Genomic DNA, 20,698 nt, shown 5'->3' with positions numbered 1-20,698 from the left:
ATAGGAAGCAGCATCTAGTAGCGGCACAGGGAGACCTGGGGAGAGTTGCTGTGTCACAGAGCCTCAAGGCTCTATGTCTGCAGGGTAACAATTTGGATCTGTATTCATCTCCATGGCCCATTACTCTATGAAGCTTGTTGAATTTTAATGTAGAATGACTCGGGCTCTGATCAATAGACTTTACTAAGGGGCTCTTTTTCTGGAGGAAAGGCATGACAAGAGTCTCAGATTGGTCTGTGTTGGGTGCACTGTTCATGTAGACTCAAATGGAAATACCATTGTCTCTGAGTACGCCTGGGCCTCATTTGATGAAACCAGGATTATCCAGAGGTGTGTGCAGGATGGGTGGAAGTGAGAGCAGTAGCCGCTGTTTGGGGTGACCTAATAATGGTATTAGAATGAGCATGCTGTGGCCTAACAGTGACTATAACATGATGGGGAAAACGCTGGGTGGATGACAACCAGAGGTCTGTGGAAAATGAGAGGGAGAAAGATTACACACAGACAGGTGACAAACAAAATAGGAACTAGACAGAGCCCTTGGTGACATCTCCGGCAGAAAGCTGTGCCCTGTCCAGGGTTGTCTGCTGCTTCTGAAGGGTCTCTCATACCCCATTGTGAGGCCCCTGTAGGATTACATCTCTCACTGTGGGTTCCAAACTGCTCTTTAGCTGTGACACGTGAGCCCAAGGACTGCATCCCTGCACTGTCACACCACCCTGGTCCTGTTCACAGTCCTTGGACCTGTCCTTGCCAATGAGATTCAAGAGGAGCTTCTCTCTGACATCTCTTTCCATAGATAGAATCTCCTGGTAGGGCTAAGGGAGTCCCTCACAGTGACATTTCTGCCTCCTGTTACTGTATGTCCACAGGGCTGTTTTAGCACCTTTGGCCAAGGGACTCTGGAAGTCTTGATGTTTTAAGTTAGAGTGCCAGGTCCTTTTGGTTTTCCAAAAGACAGTGGGGGGTGAGGACAGCATAGTTGGCGAGAGCCACGTAGACAGTTTCTCCACAGTGGTTCTCAGAGCATTGCCTCAGTCGTCTGCTGTAAAGGTTGGTAGCTTCAGATTGGAAACACAAAATCATGCAGTATTTAGTAATGTTAAGGGCAATAGCTTGTGATCAAGGAAATGCTTCAATCCTCACTGAAAACAGGCGAGAACTGACACACGTCCAAGGCCCTGGGTGGAAGCTGGTGGAACCACATGAAGGTTTCGGAGGCCATGGAGGCTCCTCTCCAGGCTGGGTCTCACCTCAACGGTGTGCCCAGGATTACGTTGTTCACAGGTGACACATGGCCTGAAAATAACCTCAGCTGTTTTTGTGAAGCTTCCCACAAATGTTGATTCGAGATAATGACCAGTTTGTTCAATGATGAGCAGCTTCACAGGTTGAGGTAGCTAATGTCTTCCTGAAATCATCTGCTGCTACCAGTCAGCTGTAAGGAGAGCACCAGACACAGTCTGGGGATTTTTGCCACTCTTTCTTTCAAAGTCAGGAACTAAACGCTGCTCTCTAATGGCCTCTGCCTCTAGGGAGCCAACCTTTGTGAGTAGACGGAGTCATAGCCTTGGCTACACAGCTTACTTGGCACAGTGACCTGCTGGCATTTCCTTTAACATCTTTGTCACCTCTTTCCTATAGTTGCCACCTGGTAGTGATGGGGTTCTGGCAGAGGTGAGAAACTCCCTTTGTTTCCAAAGCACCCCGAAGCCATGGACTGCCCCAGAGCACACCTGCCCTCTGTGTACTGCCCGGCCTTCGACTAGTTGATGGGGGTTAGTGAGTGTGGAACATTCTGCCACTTGGATGATGCTATTTTGTGTGGAGGACTCGGTCTTAAAGAAGAATCCCAGTTAGTTACAGCACAGACCTAGTCTCCTGCTGCCCTGACAAAATACCAGGCTGGGTGGCTCACAACAGACATTGGTTTTCTCAGTCCTGGGGACAGGAAGTCCCAAGCCAGGTTCAGCAGGGCTGGGCCCTCGGATTCCTCTTCCCTGAGCGTGTAGTTGGTGCCTCCTCCTGTGTCCTCACAAGCCGTCCCTCTGTGTGTCTGCGTCCTCTTCTTATGAGGACACTGGTCAGACTGGATCAGAGCTACCCTAATGACCTCATTGTACCTTAGCCACCTCCGTGAAGGGCCGGTCTCTAAATATGGTCACAATGGGGCTTGGGGCTTCAGCAGGGATTCTGGGGGCAAGTTAGCTCATGACACGTCCCTCCAGTTTCAGGGTTGAGGTATAATATTAGGTCAGGGCTCTCTGAGCAGTATGCTATGCCTGAGAGCTAGTGAAGGGATTCTTTCTGCAGGCTTCCTTGTTCTCTAAACACAGTAGAAGGTCATCTACCTACTAGATCAAAACCAAGCTACTGGAGAATTTAGCTCTTTTAATTCTTGATTGAGGACCTGGGAATAGTAGGAAGGAACTTCAGTGACCACCCAGGATGTGACTGTCCAGGCAGAGGCGAAGACCGAGTCTGGGTTCACTCCGGGGGCAGGGGTGGGTGGGGGTGACTCCAGGAAGAGCTGACAGCAGGACTGGGCCTTGGTAGGTGTCTAGTCAGGTGTTGCCCAGCGTAGCCACTGAGGGCCCAGAGCATCCTCAGAGGAGTTCTGCCCTCTAGAAAGACAGGCATAAGAATTAAGATTGTCACAAGGTACATTCAGGAAGGAGAAGCTCTTCCTGGGAGAGGTGAGGATGTGGACAAAAAACTCTGGAGAGCCGGCAACAGTGTGGGGATGCAGTACGCGCTTGGTCTCGGGATCTCGAGTGGGGGCTGCCGTTCAACACAGCTGCTCTCCACCTGCCAGCAGACGGGTAACCAGAGACACCACTCTCTCTGGACCACAGTCAAGCTCTTAGCACAAAAAATTGAAGCAGAGACAAGCTCCATCCAGCTTTACTGATCATAGCCAAGTTGGTCCGATGGATGCTGTCCCTGAGCCCAGACAGAAGCTCACAATGTGCCCAGAATTCTTTCACAACAAGTGACGGCCCACAGGCAACACAACACAACACGGAGTGACAGAAAAGACAGCAAAGGGGATGAAGAATGGCCCGATTGCACCAACAACACCACGCAAATGGGCCCCAGTAACACAGTAGGCACCAACCTGAGAATAGGAGACCACAGAGCCCAGTGCAGAGGGCAGAGTCCAGCCTGAGCCAGCATGTCCTCATGGGCCCTGGGAGCTGCAGCAGTGAGGCTAGGCGGCAGCAGTAGCGCAGACATCTGGGTGGGCCTCCACAACAGGCGTACAGAGGACTGGCCACCCACGGGAGCAGACAGGGCTGTTCACTCAGAAGGGCTGGGCAGGCTCCACGTGGAGCCCAGGAGCACGCCTTGGGCTCACCAGGAGTGGGCATCCACTGGGGTCAGTATGAGGGGCACATTTGGTTCTCGCTGTTGGGTCTAGGTTGAAAGTAAGGACAAACACGTGGGAAGCTGTCGGCACTGGCCCAGGATAGCCATGTCTCGGTGTGGCTTCCCATGCTGGTGGCTGCTGGTGGGGCTGGAGTGCTCTTCTCCTGTGTGACCCAGCTGATGGCTGTTTGCATGTCCTCATGTCCTATCTTTCAGTGTTCCGCCCCCAAGGCTCACTGCCTCCAGGCAGTGTGACCCAGCTCCTCTGGCTATTGTCAGCCACCCCTGTGCAACACATAGTACCCAATGCTGTGAGTCACAGAAGCCTTCCTGGGTGTACACACTGCAGGGGTGTGAGGTCTCATCTCTGGGCACGTCTTTGTCTCGACCTGCTCTTAAAGCCCCGTAGGACCCCTTCTGCCCCCACCTACCACTCCCCTGGCCCACAGCCTCTAGGGACATGTCCCCAGCCCCCCACACCTCCTGAGCACATCACTCAGGGCTAAGCTGATGTGCTGCTTCCTGTGATCACCACATTGCTCCCACGAGGAAGACAGATTTGGGTGGAGAGTAATGGTGTTACCTGGACTATTACATGGAAATGGTGATGCACGGAGAGCAGTGCTGGCTGCCCTTGGGACGCGGGAGCATCCCTGCTCACATGGAGCCCGGTCCACTCTCTACCATGGGCTCTGGGCCTCCATACAACTGCACGCACAAGACTGAGGTCCCAGAAGCCAGCTCTGTGTGCAGAGTGACAGAGCCAGGAGCAGACACATCCTGCCCTCTCTGCCCTCTCTGCCCTCTCCTATCCTGCCCTCTCTGCCCTGCCCTAGCAGACATCACCTTGCTGAGCAAATGACACAACTCCCACCTCAGGATAGTCACCAGAAGCCATTTTCTAACCACCTGCCCCTTCACACCCTGAACTCATGTCCCATCCACCACAACCCTACTTGGCTGGCCCTGGGGGCAGACTAAATCCCCAAATCACCCTCTGTGTCCTCCTCCTCTCCCCTTGGCCCAGTATGCAGATCTCCTGTGTGCAGCCTGTCTACAGGACTCCAGCCAGCCAGGTCTGCAGAACAAGTGCACACCTGAGCCCAGGGGCAGGCTGATAACTCTGCCTGCAGCCTTTCAATAACTTACCTCATGGCCATTGGGAAAACATCTCATGGTCTGTGTGATCATGACAACTTGTCCAGGCATCCTCCTCTACACCTGAAAAGGGCCCTAGGGCTCAAGGACATGTGGCAGACCCTGGGCAGAGGACAAAGACTCAGGCTCTGGGCACTCTGGGGTGGGGTAGTCCTGGCAGGGGACAGTGGCATTGCACCCTCTGCCATCCAAGTGCTTTTTCGTTTCATTTCTTTGCTGGCTGGATTGAGGGTGTGGTCCATCAGCCTACAGTCATGTCTGTCTCTCCTCCCAGGACATTGTCAACTCCATGAGCAACAGCCCTGCCACCAGTAAGCCCCCAGTGACGCTGCGGCTGGTGGTGCCTGCAAGCCAGTGTGGGTCCCTGATCGGCAAAGGCGGCTCCAAAATCAAGGAGATCAGGGAGGTAAGAAGATCTTACCAGTGTTGGGAGACCCTCAATGCTGCCTGCAGCATTAGCGCTGGTCCCTGCAGACCCCTGGGCCTTATACCCAGAGTAGGGACCATCTTTTTAGTCCATAGGCCCTGGGCCAAGTTGGTGGTGGTGGTGGGGCCTCTGTTTTCACAGACCAACTGTTGCCTCCTGTTTGTAGAGTGGCCTCCTGGGGTAGCTGTGTTGGGGCCCCAGTCATGGACTTGGGACTCCAGAGGCCATCCCCACCTGGGCTCTGGTTTCTGCTGCTGGCAGGGGCTCCCTGGGCTCTGTGGGTCTATCTCAGCTGGACGGCTTCTGGAGGCCTTATAGGCTTTCTGTTCACATTTTCATCTTGTTTCACAGGAAGCCTGAGTCCCCCCCACCCCCACCCCCAGGAGGGGCAGCCCCAGTCACAGTTCTCTCCAGGACAGCCTCCTGCAGAGGATAAAATTTTGTGTGTTGGGGAGAGCACATCTCCCTGCAGATGCCTTCCTTGGCTTAGACACTCCTGTCCAGCATCACCCAAGGGTGCTATGCCCAGGGGCATGTGCAAGGCTAGGGTGTCCAGCCATGATGTGGCAGGCTTGGCAGGGGAAAGGCAGACTCACAGACCTGACCAGTTAAGCTGGTGATGAAGGTTCTCCCAGGTGGACATCCCCTTGAGAACTGGCTATACATCTTCCAGGCCCTTCCAATGTCCTGTTTTTCTAGTCCACAGGTGCCCAGGTCCAGGTGGCTGGGGACATGCTGCCCAACTCCACAGAGAGGGCAGTGACCATCTCAGGGACCCCGGATGCCATCATCCAGTGTGTCAAGCAGATCTGTGTGGTCATGCTGGAGGTACAGTCTGTGCGGTCCTGGCACACTTAGCACCATGTGGCTTTCTTGAAGTATCGGCAAAGGCGTGGGGACCTCAGATGTCCTAAGGATATGTGGTCTGGGCTGTTTGGGGACTGGCGTCAGGAGCCTGATGGTAAAGGCAGCAGGAACAAGAGCCATGCCAGTGTGGGGAGACCTGGCCTCTGGCAGCTGCCTTTGGGCCATAAATGCCAACTTGGAGGGTCCAGTGCCCTCACTGGGGAGCCCAAGGAGAGAGCTGTAGGAAGGAGAAAGCCTCTCCCCTCATTTTTGAAATTGGATAAGAAGTTATTAATCCCCATTGAGAGGTGTTTTTGGAAAGAATTGGACACTGATAACTAGTTCCCATCATGGTGGAGAGAAGTCCTGTTGGCGGTGAGGAGTGGGTGCTGTGTGGGATGAGGCCCCACTGCTGTGTCCCACAGGAAGGTGGGCAGGAGGTCCCTGGCCTGCACCTGAGTCTGCTGAGGGCAGCACCACCCCACCAGGGAGGCACAAAGGCTAGAACTTAAGAAGAACATACAAAAATGCCCCAAATGTAAAAATCAAGATGAGTGACCAAAGGGATTGAAACAGAGAAGCAAAGATGCTACAGCTGAGCAGGAAAAGGCTCTTTTGAAATTTTTGGAGTGAGGGGATTAAAAAACCCTGAAATTAGGGCAGCGCCTGTGGCTCAGTGAGTAGGGCGCCAGCCCCATATACCGATGGTGGCGGGTTCAAAGCCAGCCCCGGCCAAACTGCAACAACAACAACAAAAAAAATAGCCGGGCGTTGTGGCGGGCACCTGTAGTCCCAGCTGCTCGGGAGGCTGAGGCAAGAGAATCATGTAAGCCCAAGAGCTGGAGGTTGCTGTGAGCCGTGTGACATCACGGCACTCTACCAAGGGCAGTAAAGTGAGACTGTCTCTACAAAAAAAAAACTCTGAAATTCAAATTTCTATCAATATCCCAAATTCATGAAGCTGGTCTTTAGTTGCTGGTCTTTCCTGAAGCTGAAATGCAGTAATCCTGCCTCAGACGGAAGGTTCCAGCAACTCTACCTGAGCCCAGCCCCCAGCTCCTGAGGCAGCTCTTGGCTTATTCCTCCCCTGCACTTGACTAGTGTTCAAACCCCCTTTTTAACTCTTGAAAATTTTTTGCTTTTGTTTTCTGAAGTATGATATTTTGTAAAATCAAAAATATGTTTCAAAATTGCCTTGTTCTTAAATCTTCCCTACACTCCAGTCGAGGAGACAGAGGGATGCTGGCCCGAGGTCTCTGTTTCTCTCCCCACTATGCTAACGTGAGTGGGCAGGGTGGACCAATGCTTTTCTGCTCAGTGGCACAGGCAGTTAATGATCCAGCCCGTTCTGCAAGGCTGAGTCCCTGAGCAGGGGGTGAGGCAGCTCCTGGTAACTAGCATGTGGCCTCATCAGAGTTGCTAAGTTGGGCTGCTGCCCCTGCAGAGCAGGCCAACCCTGCCAGCTGTGGGACATCAGCACCCCAGAGCTGTCGTCAGACCTACTTGGCCTCACTCCACCACAGTGAGGCTGGCATGAGGCAGTGAGCATGCTCACAGCCCTTGGAGGTCAGGAGAGAGGCCTTTCTCACCAGGTCTGGGAGAGTCATCATACCTGGAAGTAGTTGGGTCCATTTATTAATGATGAGTAACTGGAAAAATTAAGTAAAAGACACTTTTAAAATGCTCTGTGTTGATCAGAAGACGTTGGAGATAGGTTAGCAGGATGTGCCTCAGACTACCCCATGATATTAAGGAAGAAAGAGATGCCCTATGGTGTGGGCGAGTCCCAAGCATCACCACAGACGGCTGCCCTGGCTAGCTCAGCACCTGCTCTCCAGACCAAGTTCCCCATCCAGCCCCAGGGAGAAGGCAGGGGGCCAGGCCCCACCCAGGGCATACTGAGGGGAACAGGAGCCAGGTATCCAGAGTCGGCTCATGGGCCAAGTGGGGCTCCAGGACCTACAGAGCAGAGACCAGGCAGCTGAGCACAAGTGGTGTGATGACAGCTCACATCTATGACAGCCCTGAGCCTGTCTGAGGAGCCTCTGGGAAACCGCATGCCCCAGAGACATGTGGGAGGCAGGTGATCGTGCCTGTAGGCATCCTGGGCACAGGCTGCTCAGCTGCCGCGGGGACTGGGGAGGGGCTGCTTCTCAGGATATTAATCCTAAATTGTAGGCATAGAATAATCAAGGGAAGTGGCAGCAGGTCTCGTAATGACTGTGGAATATTTCCTTTGGCGTATAAGCTTTTTTAAAAATGGCTTTTTCTTTAAACTGTTAAACTGGATGTTTCTGAGTTCCCCGTGGGGCTGTCCGCTGACTCACTGTAGGCCAACCCCAGCCCCTGGGTCACTGGGTATGAACCTGGTCTTGGGGGCAGGGCCCACCTCTTCCCAGAGGACTCGTGGTTCTCTGCAAGACTGTCCTGCCTGCAGAGTGGGGGTGGCCTGGCCTTGCAGGGACCAGGGGCATCCTGGAAGTGGCTGAACAGAGAAAAAGGGGCTATGGAAGAGGGGCTGATCCAGGCCTATGTGGAGGCGTCTTACTCCCCAGGCTGGCCTCCTTTGCATGACTGATCCCCTAGGTCCCCACACAGCCTAGAGCCTCCGTGTCCTGCCAGGGTCAGCCCACAGGCATGTTTTGGGCAGGTGGTCACTCACAGGACGGGTTGGCAAGGGTCTGGCAAACCAGAGCATGGGGCTTGGTGAGAAGGAGCCCATCCAGAGGGGATGGGCAGCAAGAACACCGGGTCCCACCCTGCCTGGCTGCCACCTCAGGTTCTGGGGGAGTGGGGCTGGGAAGGGCCTGCCCGCTGCACGCGGAGCTGCTCTAACTCTTTCTCTCCCTCTCCTGTCCCTTTCCTAGTCCCCACCGAAAGGTGCCACCATTCCCTACCGCCCAAAGCCCGCCTCCACCCCTGTCATTTTTGCAGGTGGTCAGGTAAGAGCCGACCCGCTCGCGGCCTCCACTGCCAACCTCAGCCTTTTACTGCAGCACCCGCCGCTGCCCGTTAGTGCACTCAGGTTTTCTCGCCTTCTCACGTGCACGTCTCCCACCCCGTGCTAGACACAGAGCTCGCCCATAACACCTGACCCCCAGCAGCGTGCCCACAGAGAGGGCCCATGGGCTCGCCTTACCCCGAGGGCACCGGCCCAGCGGGAAGGACCCAGGCCCAGGCTCACAGCTGGGCCTGCCAGGTGGCACCTAGTTCCTGGGTGTTTTTAGGAAGCTTATAGTCAAAAGGCAGGCATGTCCAGGTTGAAGGCAGTGAGGACTATAAGAACTAGGGCCCCACCTTCCCCTGAAAGGCAGGTTCCCACACCCCGCACGAGGGAAGAGCTGTGGGCCAGAAGGAAGAGCAGCTTAGCTGGTGGACGTCTGTCCTGCTGTGGCTGGGACTTCCCTCCCTGCAAGCAGGGGCCTGGCAGGCATAGCCCCCTTTGCAGATCTGGTCCTTTCTGTTCTTGGTCTCCCACCTCTGTCCTCCCCTGCCAAGGATGGTGGTGCAGGCCTGCCACCTGGGGGTGGCACAAGAGCCCTGCTCCCACTCCCCCAACCCCCCAGTTCACTGCGGCAACCCATGGCCCATATGCTTTGAAATCATCACCTGGGGGTGATCTGGAAGAGCTCTGTGTCCAGTCGGCCTTGATGTGTGTCTTTGTTCAAGGGAGAGTTGAGACTCATATTTCCACTTGGACGACCCCAGCCAGGGGAGAATGGCCTGAGGTTTTACTTTATCATTTAAACAGAAAGAAAAAAGGCAAATACAACTTTTTCTTGTTTTTCTTCATAATGTAAAGGAATCTTATCAAATCAGCACTAGAATAGAATAGAACATGTACGCCACATGGCTGCAGGTCAGAGCAGGCCTGGTCTGCCTCTCCAGCCACACCATCTCTCCAGTCTGCCTCACGCCCTGGCCTGCCTGACCATGGCAAGGAGCTCCTATGTGTACAGCCCATTCTCACAGCCACCAGGGACAGGTTCATCCCACATCACAGGTCAGAACGTGGCCCAGAGAGCCAGGGAATTGCAGATGTCCAGCCTGAGAGCAAGTGGAGCTGACCCTTGGCCTCCCTGACCTGGGAACTTGGAGAAGTCCTGGTTCAAAACTCCACTCCATTCTTCCCCCTAAGTTCATGGCTAATTAGCACATTAATAGCTTTAATGTTCAAAGCGTGATGGTTTCTATAATAAAATGTGGAATTTTATTCAAAAGGAAGGTGTATTAATACAAACAAACCACATAGTTAGGGGTCACAGGTCCAGCTCAAGGGGAGGGGCCATGAAAGAAGGACTCTGGCCAACATCCTGGCCCCCTCTGGGCTCATATCCCCACCTACAAAGTGGCAGCGGCACTGGTACATGCCTCTCCTGTTAAGGCGGCTGAAGGTCACCGTGCAGGGTGCTTGTCCTCAGGCTGATGTTAAGGTGTCAGCCTTTCTAGAGGCCAGCTCCAATGCCAATGGGCAGCCTGGCCTGGCCAGTAGTTAGCCTGGGTTGTATATAGAGGCCAGCAACACCCAGGATTCACTTCTGTTCTGCAGGTGACCCGGAGCTCAAGTTCCCTAGAGTAGGACCCTAGATGTGGGGTAAGTGAGGCGTGAGGCAGTAGCCCTCGAGGGCCTGGGATTCAGATCCAGAATCAGCGCTTAGATAGGACAAAGCACAGACCACAAGGGTGGTGGCCAAGGATCAATCCCTGCCACGACTGCCAAGCCGGGCAGTCAGGACAAGGGGACACCGTTGCTCTGGGCACTACAGAGTCTCTAGTGCATAGTGGGAAGTTGCAGGCTCAGGCAGCAGGAGCTGTGAGGCACCAGGCAGAGGCAGGACAGAACCCCAGGGAGTGGACAAGGACGAGGAGAGGATCAGATGAGCTAGTGCAGAAGTTCTCACTCCCCAAGTTCAGCTCAGATGTGCAAGGGCCTCAAGCATCACAGCTGTACCAGGCTCCACAGTGACAGCCCAAGTCTCAGGGCCTCTTGTGTTTGGTGACATGTTGGAACATGTTCCTGTCAGTGACAGCAGAGACCCTGAACAAGGCCTTCCACACTGTCCCTGCAGGCAGTGAGGTCACATTTCCCTGTCACTAGAGCACTGCTGTATATGATAAGGTTCTTTTACTTCCTCTGCCAACATGGCTGAGCTGTCCCAGCCTGGGCCTCCTCTGCTGGGATTGAGCCTCTTTCAAAGTGGGTTGGGTGGTCAATTGGCCAGCAACTGCCAGGGTTGAGTTGTTCATGATGAAAACTCTTGGCAGATTCGAAACGTGGGGGGAGGTGGGGGGTTTGAGTTCTACAGAGGTAACCCGTGGCCATGCCTGGGGTGTCCCTCTAGTTTAATGGGGAACATGTGTGGACATGGCAGGTGCCTGGGGTCCCACAGGAAGTGGTGGGGGCTGACCATGGCCACAGAGGCCATGCCCCTCCACACCTGTGCCACCCCCAGGCCTGGTGTGGCAGTGCCCATGTCACCGAGTCCTTTCAGCTTGTCTGTGGTCTTTACTCTCCCTTGACTCCGTGTGGTTCACTGTGGTTTGGCTGTGAGTTTGAGTCACTGAGAGCATCTCAGTAACGGGCCCTATTGAGGCAGGCTGGGGTTCTCCTCTACCAGGTGTGCAGGGAGGCAGGGTGGGAAGAGGCTGCATGCCAGACAGTCACTGCAGCTGGTCAGAGCCATTCTTTGAAAGCAAAGGAAATAACGAAATCCCACCCAAGCCCTGGGGAGGGGACCATGAGTGTGCCCTACGTCACAGCAGCTGCCTCCCATCCCATCCCCAGGGGCTACTAACTGAAGATTTTATATGAAAGGTGTCAAGTTGGGTCACTCCTGAGAATTATCTAGATCTATTCCCTGCTCAGTTGGCATTTACACAATTGGTGTTGGTTGCCTCCTAAAGCTTTCTGTTTTTGTTTTAGCTTCTTGGGGTAAATATCTCCCCAAAATATTTACTACGTGGTCGATTAAATGTCCAAAAGCTTAAAATTAGCAGACCTCTTACTTGGGAGTCAGATAGGTCATTCTTAGATGTTTTTCTTTCAAGATATTTGGGATGGGGGAGGTCGGAAGTGTCAAGGCTGAGTCAGCCCCTGTTCCCACTGCCTGGGCCTGCCCCATTTTCCATAGCTACCCCTGGGGGGCTGGCCCTGCTTCCCGTGTGGGACAGGTGTCATGCAAGTAGGTGGCTGGCGGGTGCTGACTGGTGTCTCTCTCTCCCTAGGCCTACACGATCCAGGGACAGTACGCCATCCCCCACCCGGATGTGAGTGTGAACTTTGCTTCCTTCTCACCCTCACTTTCTCATCACTGTCCACCTTCCTGCATGCCACTGCTCATTGCTACTAATATTAATATTACACAATAATATTAATCTGTTTTCTCAGTGTTCCTGCCCTCTGTCGTATCCACATGACCTTGAATAACCTTTTAACCTCTTAGCACTAATTCTGCTTGTGTTGAGGACTTGGCCTGATGTCAAATTGTCCGATAGTTTGCTGCAGTGCAGGGTTTTCCTCCCCTACGGGGCCCACACAGTAACTGCAGAGCGGCCCCTGCCCTGTGCCAAGCGGCGCATCTACCCTTCGTGGGCAGGGGCCGGCACAGTGCTTGTGTGCCCCTGAGAAGCTGGGTGACAGCATCAGAATGTCTTCGGTGATACCTTGGGAAGGACCTTTAAGTGCCTGGGGAAGCTACACTCTCCCCTCCCAGAGCCCAGTTGAAACGCAGGGTCCCTCCGTGCCCAGAGATTCTGGTGTTGGAGTGCATGGAATAGGTTTCGTTTCCACCCTAGAGCTAGTGAGGTGTCTCGAGGGCCACTGGTGTCCTGGGCTCCCAGGTGGGCCTCTGGGAGCTGGATGCGCCACAGACACATACCTGCGGCTGGTGCTGCCATCTGGACAGCCTTGGTTGGGAGGGCGGCACACTCTGTAACAAGTGCAGGGACAGAAGTCCTCGACCACCTCCTCATGGAGACCCAGAGCCTCAGGCTCTGAGCCAAGGGGCCAGGGAGAAAGGGCAGCAGCCTGCTGGCCAGGGGGCTTTTCCCCAGAGGGTGGTGGGTCCTCTGGGTGGCAGGATCTGTACTGGTCAGTGCTAAGAGGACAGGAGAGGGCAAGAATGAGGAGCAAAGACGGGAGAAGTAGCATGCTGCTGCAGAGGAGCAGGCCTGGGCTGGTCCTGAGGGCTGCTGTTCTTAAACCGTTTCAAATGTTCACCCAGCTCAATGGCTGCTCCTCATAATGGCTTTCTGTGCCATGCTGCTCTCTGGGCCGGGAGAAGTACCTCTGTCCAGACAGGAAGGAGGCTGCCAGCCAGCCTGACAGAGCGAGTTTCTACAAACACTTATGCTTTTGGTGGAGAGGAAAGAGGCATCATCTGAGTAGGATGTAAAGGCAGGTCAGGGGGAGGGTTCTAAGAATTAATGAACATTAAATAGATATTCGAAATATAGAGATTCAATTCACTATTACTGCAGGAAAATTACTACTGAGCATAAAACAAATACCAATGTTGGGCATAGTGGTTCATGCCTGTTATCCCAGCACTCTGGGAGGCTTAGGCAGGAGGATCATTTGAGCTCAAGAGTTCAAGACCAGCCTAAGCAAGAGTGAGATCACATGTCTACTGAAAATAGAAAAGCTATTTGGATGTGGTGGTGGATACGTGTAATCCCAGCTACTTGGGAAACAGAGGCAAGAGGATCACTTGAGCCCCAGAATTTGCTGTGAGCGATGATGCCACAGGGTGGCAGGGTGACAGAGCGAGACTCTGTCTCAAAAAAAAAAAAAAGGGAAATATGGAAAGTCCTTCCCTGGCTGCCCTCAGCGTGGTCTTGGTGAGTCTCCTCATCTAAACCCACAACATCTTGTCCTCAGGTCATCAACTGTGTACATATGTATCTGTTCCCATAAGAGACACCCAGGCCATGGTCACCTCACACCGCTACTTCCCTCCTGACCAGAGCGTGCTGTTAGGGTTTCTGTCTCATTCTTAGGGACAGTGTGACACAGACACGGGACGTGCATGTAGTTGTATGCACTTAGCGGGTCACTGTGGGGGGCTGGGCATGAATGTCCTGAATGAAAGAAAGTCAGCATGGGAGCCAGGCAGGGTCAGGGGCCCAGTTCCTGGGTGGCCCGTCTTCACCTGACTTGGGGTGTGAAGTAGCTGTGCACATCAGGAATACTTGTGCCTGTGCAGAAGCAGAACTGAGAGCTGCTCACTCGGGCTCTGTAAAGCTCTAGAACTTGAAGGAAAAGCAGGGTCTGGCATCCTCGTAGTGGGCTGTTTCACTGGTGGGGTAATGTTTCTTTGTTCTGACCCAGGTGGTATTCTAAAGCTGGGTGTTGAAAGCCACAGGGATTCTGTAGTGAATGCCAGTAGGTTTCCTGTGGTTCTGGGGCCAAGGAGCCTGCAGCTCCCACCCAGCCCTTTGCAAGGCAGACACATGTTTGTGGCCTGGACTCCGCGTGGCTGGGGGTATACAGGAGTATGAGAGTGATTGATTGGTTTGGCTGTGAGAGTTGTGATTGGTTAGGCTGATTGATTTTTATATTAATTGATTGTTTTTCTCTTCCCCATATATCTTTCTCAGTATCTTTATGAGTGGGTAGTATTATAGATCATTTGTCTCAGAGTAGTTTAAACTAATCTGTAACTATTCTGTTTGCCTCATTGCATATGGTGGAGACTTAAAATATTTAGAATGTTTGTTTCTCTCCCAAATTCATGTGCTGGAATGATGGCGTTAGAACATGGGGCCCATGGGGGTGCTCAAACCGTGAGTGGGAGTGTTGCCCTCACGGAAGGGGCTTCATGGCCACCCGCCCCCACCCATCTACCATGTGAGGACACGGCACTTACGTGCCCTCTTAGAAACAAGGACAAGGCCCTCCCCAGGAACAAAACCACCAGCACTCTGATCCTGGACTTCCAGGCTCCATGATGGTGAGCAGCAAATCTACACTCTTACGCATCACCTCTCCTAAGGCTTTGTGTCGATGACAGCAGGGATGGACTGGCCACCTGGTGGTTCTGTGAATGTGGCTTTCTGTGGAGGATGCTGTTCTTTGTCAGTGCTGTGCTCTGTGAGCAGCTGTCACCAGCAGGACCGTGGAGGCTTCCGCAGGCCTTTCTAACAGGCACACAAAATCAAAGACTTGGCCAGTCACATAGGCAATCCATTAAAAACAAAAATAAAATCATTGTCAGAGACATTAAGTGACAATGGCCCAGAAGGCAGTTTCTATCTGAGCTTAGTAAGTATTAGGAATTTTTAAAGCTTCAATTTCTTAGAATACAAATATAGTAACTATAAAAAATGTTGTTTTGCTTTATAATATAATTGAATAAAAGTTCATTTTGGACAAAGGGGCTGATGTCCACCCTACCGCTGGCTCTCAGCAGCATAACACCCTGCAGGGCTAGGCCTGTGAATCAAACCCGTACATGATAAGAAAATATATTCCTTAGATCTAAGGATTTCTTTGTCTAAAACTAAAGTATGCATATTTTTCTGTGCCCAATTTAAAAGGATTTTTTAGTTTACTCTCATTAGAGCTTCATCATTACTGTCCCCATGCTGGCCTCGCTCTGTCCACAGCCTCCCAGGATGTGAAGACCAGGTGTTCTGAAGAGTCACAAAGCCCCGCTAAGGCAGTAGGAAGCACTTTGTTGGAATAAAATGGACATTTTGAGGATACTTTCAGTCCAGTCTGGTCAAGCTCTCCAGACAGATACTTGTCAGCCTTGGAAATTGTCCACATACCCTTGTGTGGTCAGGTCTAGTGCGGTCTTGGAAACGAGAGGGTGAAACAACACCAAACGGCAGGCTGGGCAGCAGGGAAGTGGGTGAGGCCTGTGGACAGCATGGTGCTCTCCCCCAGCTTTACTGTCACTTCAGTTACCATTGTGTGTACCCCAGAACAGAATTGTTTTTCTCCTAGATGAAATTAGCGGACTTCAACAGTAAATGAATCTTTATTCCTAGTCTTCAGCTTGCCCTCCATTATTTAACACACCACCATTTACAGGAGATGCTGAAAGCAAGAAAAAACAAAGACGTCTTGGTGCTGGCCAGATTTGCACCTGTGCAGTCTCACTGGATCCCTGATTAGCCCTGCACAGCAGGTCTCGGGACCAGCAGCCCCGCCTCGCCCACAGGAGGTAGAGCTTTGAGTGACCAGCACTTGGCTAGCGTGGAGGGCCTGGGAGACAATGAACCTGCCCACCTACGTAGCCTGGCCCCACACACCATGAAACAGGCACCAATGTCTGCTAAGAAAATCAGTCTTAAGGGAATAAATCATGGGGAAATTGTAGAAATGTGTGCTGTAGCAACAGAAATCATACTGAAAGTGTCCCTTCATTCCTGTCATGTGACCACAGGAACCCTGTTGCACTTTTCTCTGTTGGACGCGTGAGGAACGAATGCAGGCTTTCGTAATCTCTTGCATTTGCAGAGGTTTGGGCAGATTGTGGTAGATTGCCTCTCTTCTCTTCACGGTCTCCCTGCAGAACACTGTGGGGAGGTGGGCAAGGGGCCCACCCCGATGGCATGAAACCATAGGAAGAGCAGCCAGCACTACAGCCCACCAGCACCTGCAGACAGCCCCACCTCTGCTGCTGAAGCCTTGATCTTACTGAGGGCTATGCCACCTCGCCATGGTCCACCTGCAGCTCCTTCTCACCCTTCCTGTGGGATTGGGGTAAACCTTTGTTTTCTCTGTACCCCTCATTTCTGCGGGCAGACACACAGAGAGGCCCCTCACAGCTTTCAGCCTCTGCCATTCAGCCTGCGCCTGCTTGGAATCGGACTCTGCATTGTCACGCTCCCTCGGTGACCAGCTTGTATGTGAAAGCCCGGGAGCACCGAGAGGGGCAACACATGTGCAGGTGGAGCCCAGGAGCAGAGTGCAGGGCAGAAAGGGAGACTGAGGGTGCACCCAAAGAATTCTCCAAAGTTAGTAGGAAAAACCAGTCCTTACCTGCAGAAATCCCCACAAAGCCCAACCAGTTGATAAACCAGAAGAAATCCATCTTAGACATACCATGATAGAGCTACATAACCACAAAGTCCGGAATCAAATCTCAAACCGTGCAGAGAGGGTGAGGGTGGTGCAGAGGAGCAGCAGTGAGAAGTCTGGGCGACGCCTCAGCCATGACAGAGGAAGCCGAAGATGGTGGCTCAATAAAGAAACAGGCGTCAGCACAGACTCCCTGTTTTGGGAGAGGGTGTTCCACAGGCTGGCATGTGGCCCTTTCAGACGGCCATGACCAAGAGCCCACAGTAAACGACCTTGTTGATGGTGCCCTTTGGGAAGAAGGAATGTGAGCCAGAGGAAGGCCGGAACCCTGAGGAGGAAGGTGAGTGGTGAGGGCTTGGGAGATGGGCACCAGCATCCTGTATGAGCCCACGAGGGCACTGCCTGCTCCATGGGGTTGGCGCAGCGGCACTAAGCGGGGAAAAGCTGCACACTCAGGCTGCAGTGGGAGAGGAGCTTCGCTGCCAGCGCCTGTGTTAAGATCTAGTGCCGCCTGCACACAGAGCGCAGTCACAGCCCTGCAGCAGGACCTGGGAAGTCAGTGAGGGGGATCGTTACTCAATCTGGCAAGAGGAAAGAATGGGGGGAAAGAAGCGAAACCCTCGAAAAGCAGGACAGTTAGAAAATAAGAGGACAGAAATCAGTTTGAACATGGTGTGATTGTGGTATAAAATTATAGCACATGTGCTATAGGACAGCTGACCACCTCCATAGGTTGACCTAATGTTCATAGACTGGATGTGCACCACCTGTGTGTATCAGTATAGCAGGCCTAGGTCCTATGGTGACCACCTCTGTACGCTGACCAGCTTGTTACAGTCCCTTGGGTGGCCAGCTTACAGACGTCCTACTGTAATTATGCACAGTGCATAATACTTGATAATGGTAATAAACAATTATGTTACTGGTTTATGTATTTACTACACTTTTTATCATTATTTTAGAGCGTACTTCTTCTACTTGGGAAAAAAAAAGTTAACTGTAAAGCAGCCTCAGGTAGGTCCTTCATAGGAGGTGACAGCCCCATGCCTGTTACTGCCCTGAAGACCTTCCAGGGGGACGGGATATGGAGGTGAACACAGAGATACTGATGATCCTGACCCTATGTAGGCCTAGGCTGACATGTCTTTATGTCTTAGTTTTTAACAAAAAAGGTATAAAATAATGTTTAAAATAGAAAAAAAAACTATAGAATAAGGATATAAAGAAAATATTTTTGTACAGATGTACCATGTGTTTGTGTTTAAAGCTAAGTGCTATTACAAAAGAGTAAAAAAGTTTAAAAAATAGTTTAAAACTTTATAAGTAAAATTATAAGCTATGGTTAATTTATTATTGAAGAAGTAAAAATATTTTTAAATAAACTTAGCATAGCCTAACAGCACAGTGTTTATAGAGTCTGCAACAATGCTCAGGGATGTCCAGGCCCTCACATGCACTTACCCCTCACCCTTCCAGCCTGCAAGCCCCATTCATGTGGTAAGTGCCCTGTACAGGTGCACCAGGTCCTATCTTTCATATGCATTTGGGCTGTGCTTTTCTGTTCAGATGTATCTGAATATTTTAGAGTGTACTTCTGAATATTTTAGAGTGTATTTTACAGATGTATTTAGATACACAGACTTCGCCGCTGTTTTACAGCAACCTACAGTGTTCAGCACAGCAGGGCAACAGGGTACTGTGAACCCTGGATGCAGAGTACATGCCCATGACGTTTGCACAACAGCAAAATAGCCTAATGGTGGCACTTCTCAGAATATATCCCTATATGACTCAACTATAATTAAAATTCAATAGTGAAAAGATGACTTTTTGAAAAAGTTTCCTTAATTGAAAGGTAAGGAAGACCGAAAGACCAAAATAAATGAAGAGATACCATATTCATGGATAAAAACACTAGGCTTCCTAAAGATGTCAGTCCTTTCTAAATTGATGGACAAGTACATTATAATTCCAGTTAAAATTCCAGCAGATTTTTTGAGGAACTTAAAATGCTATTTTACATTTTTATGGAAGAGCATAAGCCAAGAGTCAAGACATTCATGAAGAGAAGATATGATAGAAGGTGTGATTGCCCTAGTAGATAAAAAGACATAGCTGTGGTTAAAGCCCTGCGGAGAGGCGAGACACTGGAGTCAACCCACATGGGAAGACCCAGCCTGGATGGCCTCATGGGTCCCAGGAGAGAACAGGGGCAGTCACACATGCAGGGAAATGGATCATTCCTGAAGGACATAAACAAAAAACATTTCTTATTATCAAGAACTTCAACACAAGAAAGAAAAAGTTAACACTTAGAAGAAAATATCGGAGGATGTCCTTCCATTCTCAGCTCAAAGAAAGTTCTTAAAACATAAGCATAGGCCATCAAGGAAAAATATTGATGAGTTTGATTACATTAAAATTTGGAATTCTGTTTCTCTACAAAATCCTTAAGGGGAGTGGGGAACAGATATGTATAGCATGTATAACTGAGACAGATTTATTCTGAAATGCCCCGGGATTTGTGAAATCAGTAAAAATCACCCCATGGAGAAAAATGCACAAAAAACAGAAACAGGCATTTTTCTGAGAGAAGAAATATGAATACGGTTGATACCACCTGGCGGCCTATTCCTTGAGCAGAGTGGTGGCTGCACAGCACTCACCCCGTCCTAATTCATTGAAGGGTGGCCTCACCAGCACTGACAGTTTTAGTGTTTGTCTTATATTCAGACACAATGTTAAGTAGAAAAGACAAATCACAGAGAAAGCTCTATGATGTGAGGCCTGCCTCCTCCATCTCCCCTCAGTGATTTGGAGACACCGTCGAGAACCAAAAGTCTAATTTCTTTAAATATCAACAAGTGGAGGGCTCCTTAACCTTTATCCCAAAGAGGCACAGTGGCCTGACCAAACACAGATGGAGATGACATGGGACCCTTGCTCACCCACCCGCCGGCAGGCCCTGCTGGCTGGTGCGGCCTTCCCACTGTCACCACCTTGGTGGTAGAGAGAGGAGAGATTTATTTGATGGTGGCTCCTCCTTGGTGAGGAGCAGGGACTGTGCCAAGGTAGGAGGGGTAGAGTTACAAAATCTCTGACATTCTGACCATGAGTTCTGGGTGTGGCGCCAGCCTCACTAGTCAGGGTTTCACCTGCACTGCCGCCACTGGGAGTGGGGGAGGGACCAGAATGCGAGTCTGGCTCTCAGAGCACGTGGAGGAGCTAGACACAACCACCCCTGAGTGTACAAGGTTCATCAGCTGTGTCATAATGTGCCTCTCAGTCCTGTGGATACAGATTGGGGGACCAAGGCCCAGAGAGACCAGACCCTCCTGTCTCTCACACTCAGCTGACTCCAGCCAGGTCCCAGCCTGTGAGACCCCGACATGGCCCAGTCCCATCCCCAGTCCTGAGCAGAGCAAAGCTCAGGGGCACTGCAGGGACAGACCAGGGAGGGCCCTGTCCTCTGTCGTCACAGGGCACATGGCCAGCCTGGTCAGTGGACGTATGAGCATGTGCTTGGCACCCTGCCCAACAGCAGGACAAGGAGAGGGCACAAAGCAAAGAGAGCTGCCATTAGGACTCATGGGCCACACGGACTTGCCTGCTGCCCCCCACCTGGCTGAGACCCTCCACTTCAGCCGGGCTTCATGGGGTCTTCCTTGAGGACCCTTATTCCATCCTGGGTGTTTGCAGCCAGCTTCCCTGGGGGGCAGGTTTGGCACCCACCCCATCAGACACACCTCAGGCAACTTGGGGTGACTTGTGCCATGTGCCCATCTCCCTCACACACAGCACTCACATGGGGTAGCTCCCAGGCAGTAGTGGGGGTCCCCTGAGTGCGGCAGGAGCCTTCCCAGGCTCCT

The 20,698-nt window shown here is 51.9% G+C and overlaps 1 protein-coding gene across 10 annotated transcripts in view; it reads left to right on the top strand.

Annotated features, from left to right (window-relative positions):
• Positions 1-20,698, top strand: part of PCBP3 (poly(rC) binding protein 3) — a 273,796-nt gene that overhangs the window by 245,022 nt on the left and 8,076 nt on the right. For 6 of the 10 annotated variants that reach the window (XM_053565887.1, XM_053565886.1, XM_053565888.1 and 3 more), the window contains 4 exons: positions 4,802-4,933; positions 5,654-5,782; positions 8,668-8,811; positions 12,026-12,067. In XM_053565887.1, coding sequence (XP_053421862.1) covers positions 4,802-4,933; positions 5,654-5,782; positions 8,668-8,811; positions 12,026-12,067 — 447 coding nt within the window. The remainder of the gene's footprint in view (positions 1-4,801; positions 4,934-5,653; positions 5,783-8,667; positions 8,812-12,025; positions 12,068-20,698) is intronic. The other 4 variants (XM_053565893.1, XM_053565892.1, XM_053565895.1 and 1 more) reach the window with 2 other exon arrangements.

This window comes from Nycticebus coucang, chromosome 16, assembly GCF_027406575.1.
Source record: "Nycticebus coucang isolate mNycCou1 chromosome 16, mNycCou1.pri, whole genome shotgun sequence".
Classification (NCBI taxonomy): Eukaryota; Metazoa; Chordata; class Mammalia; order Primates; family Lorisidae; genus Nycticebus; species Nycticebus coucang.
This window is presented reverse-complemented; position numbering and strand designations above follow the sequence as displayed.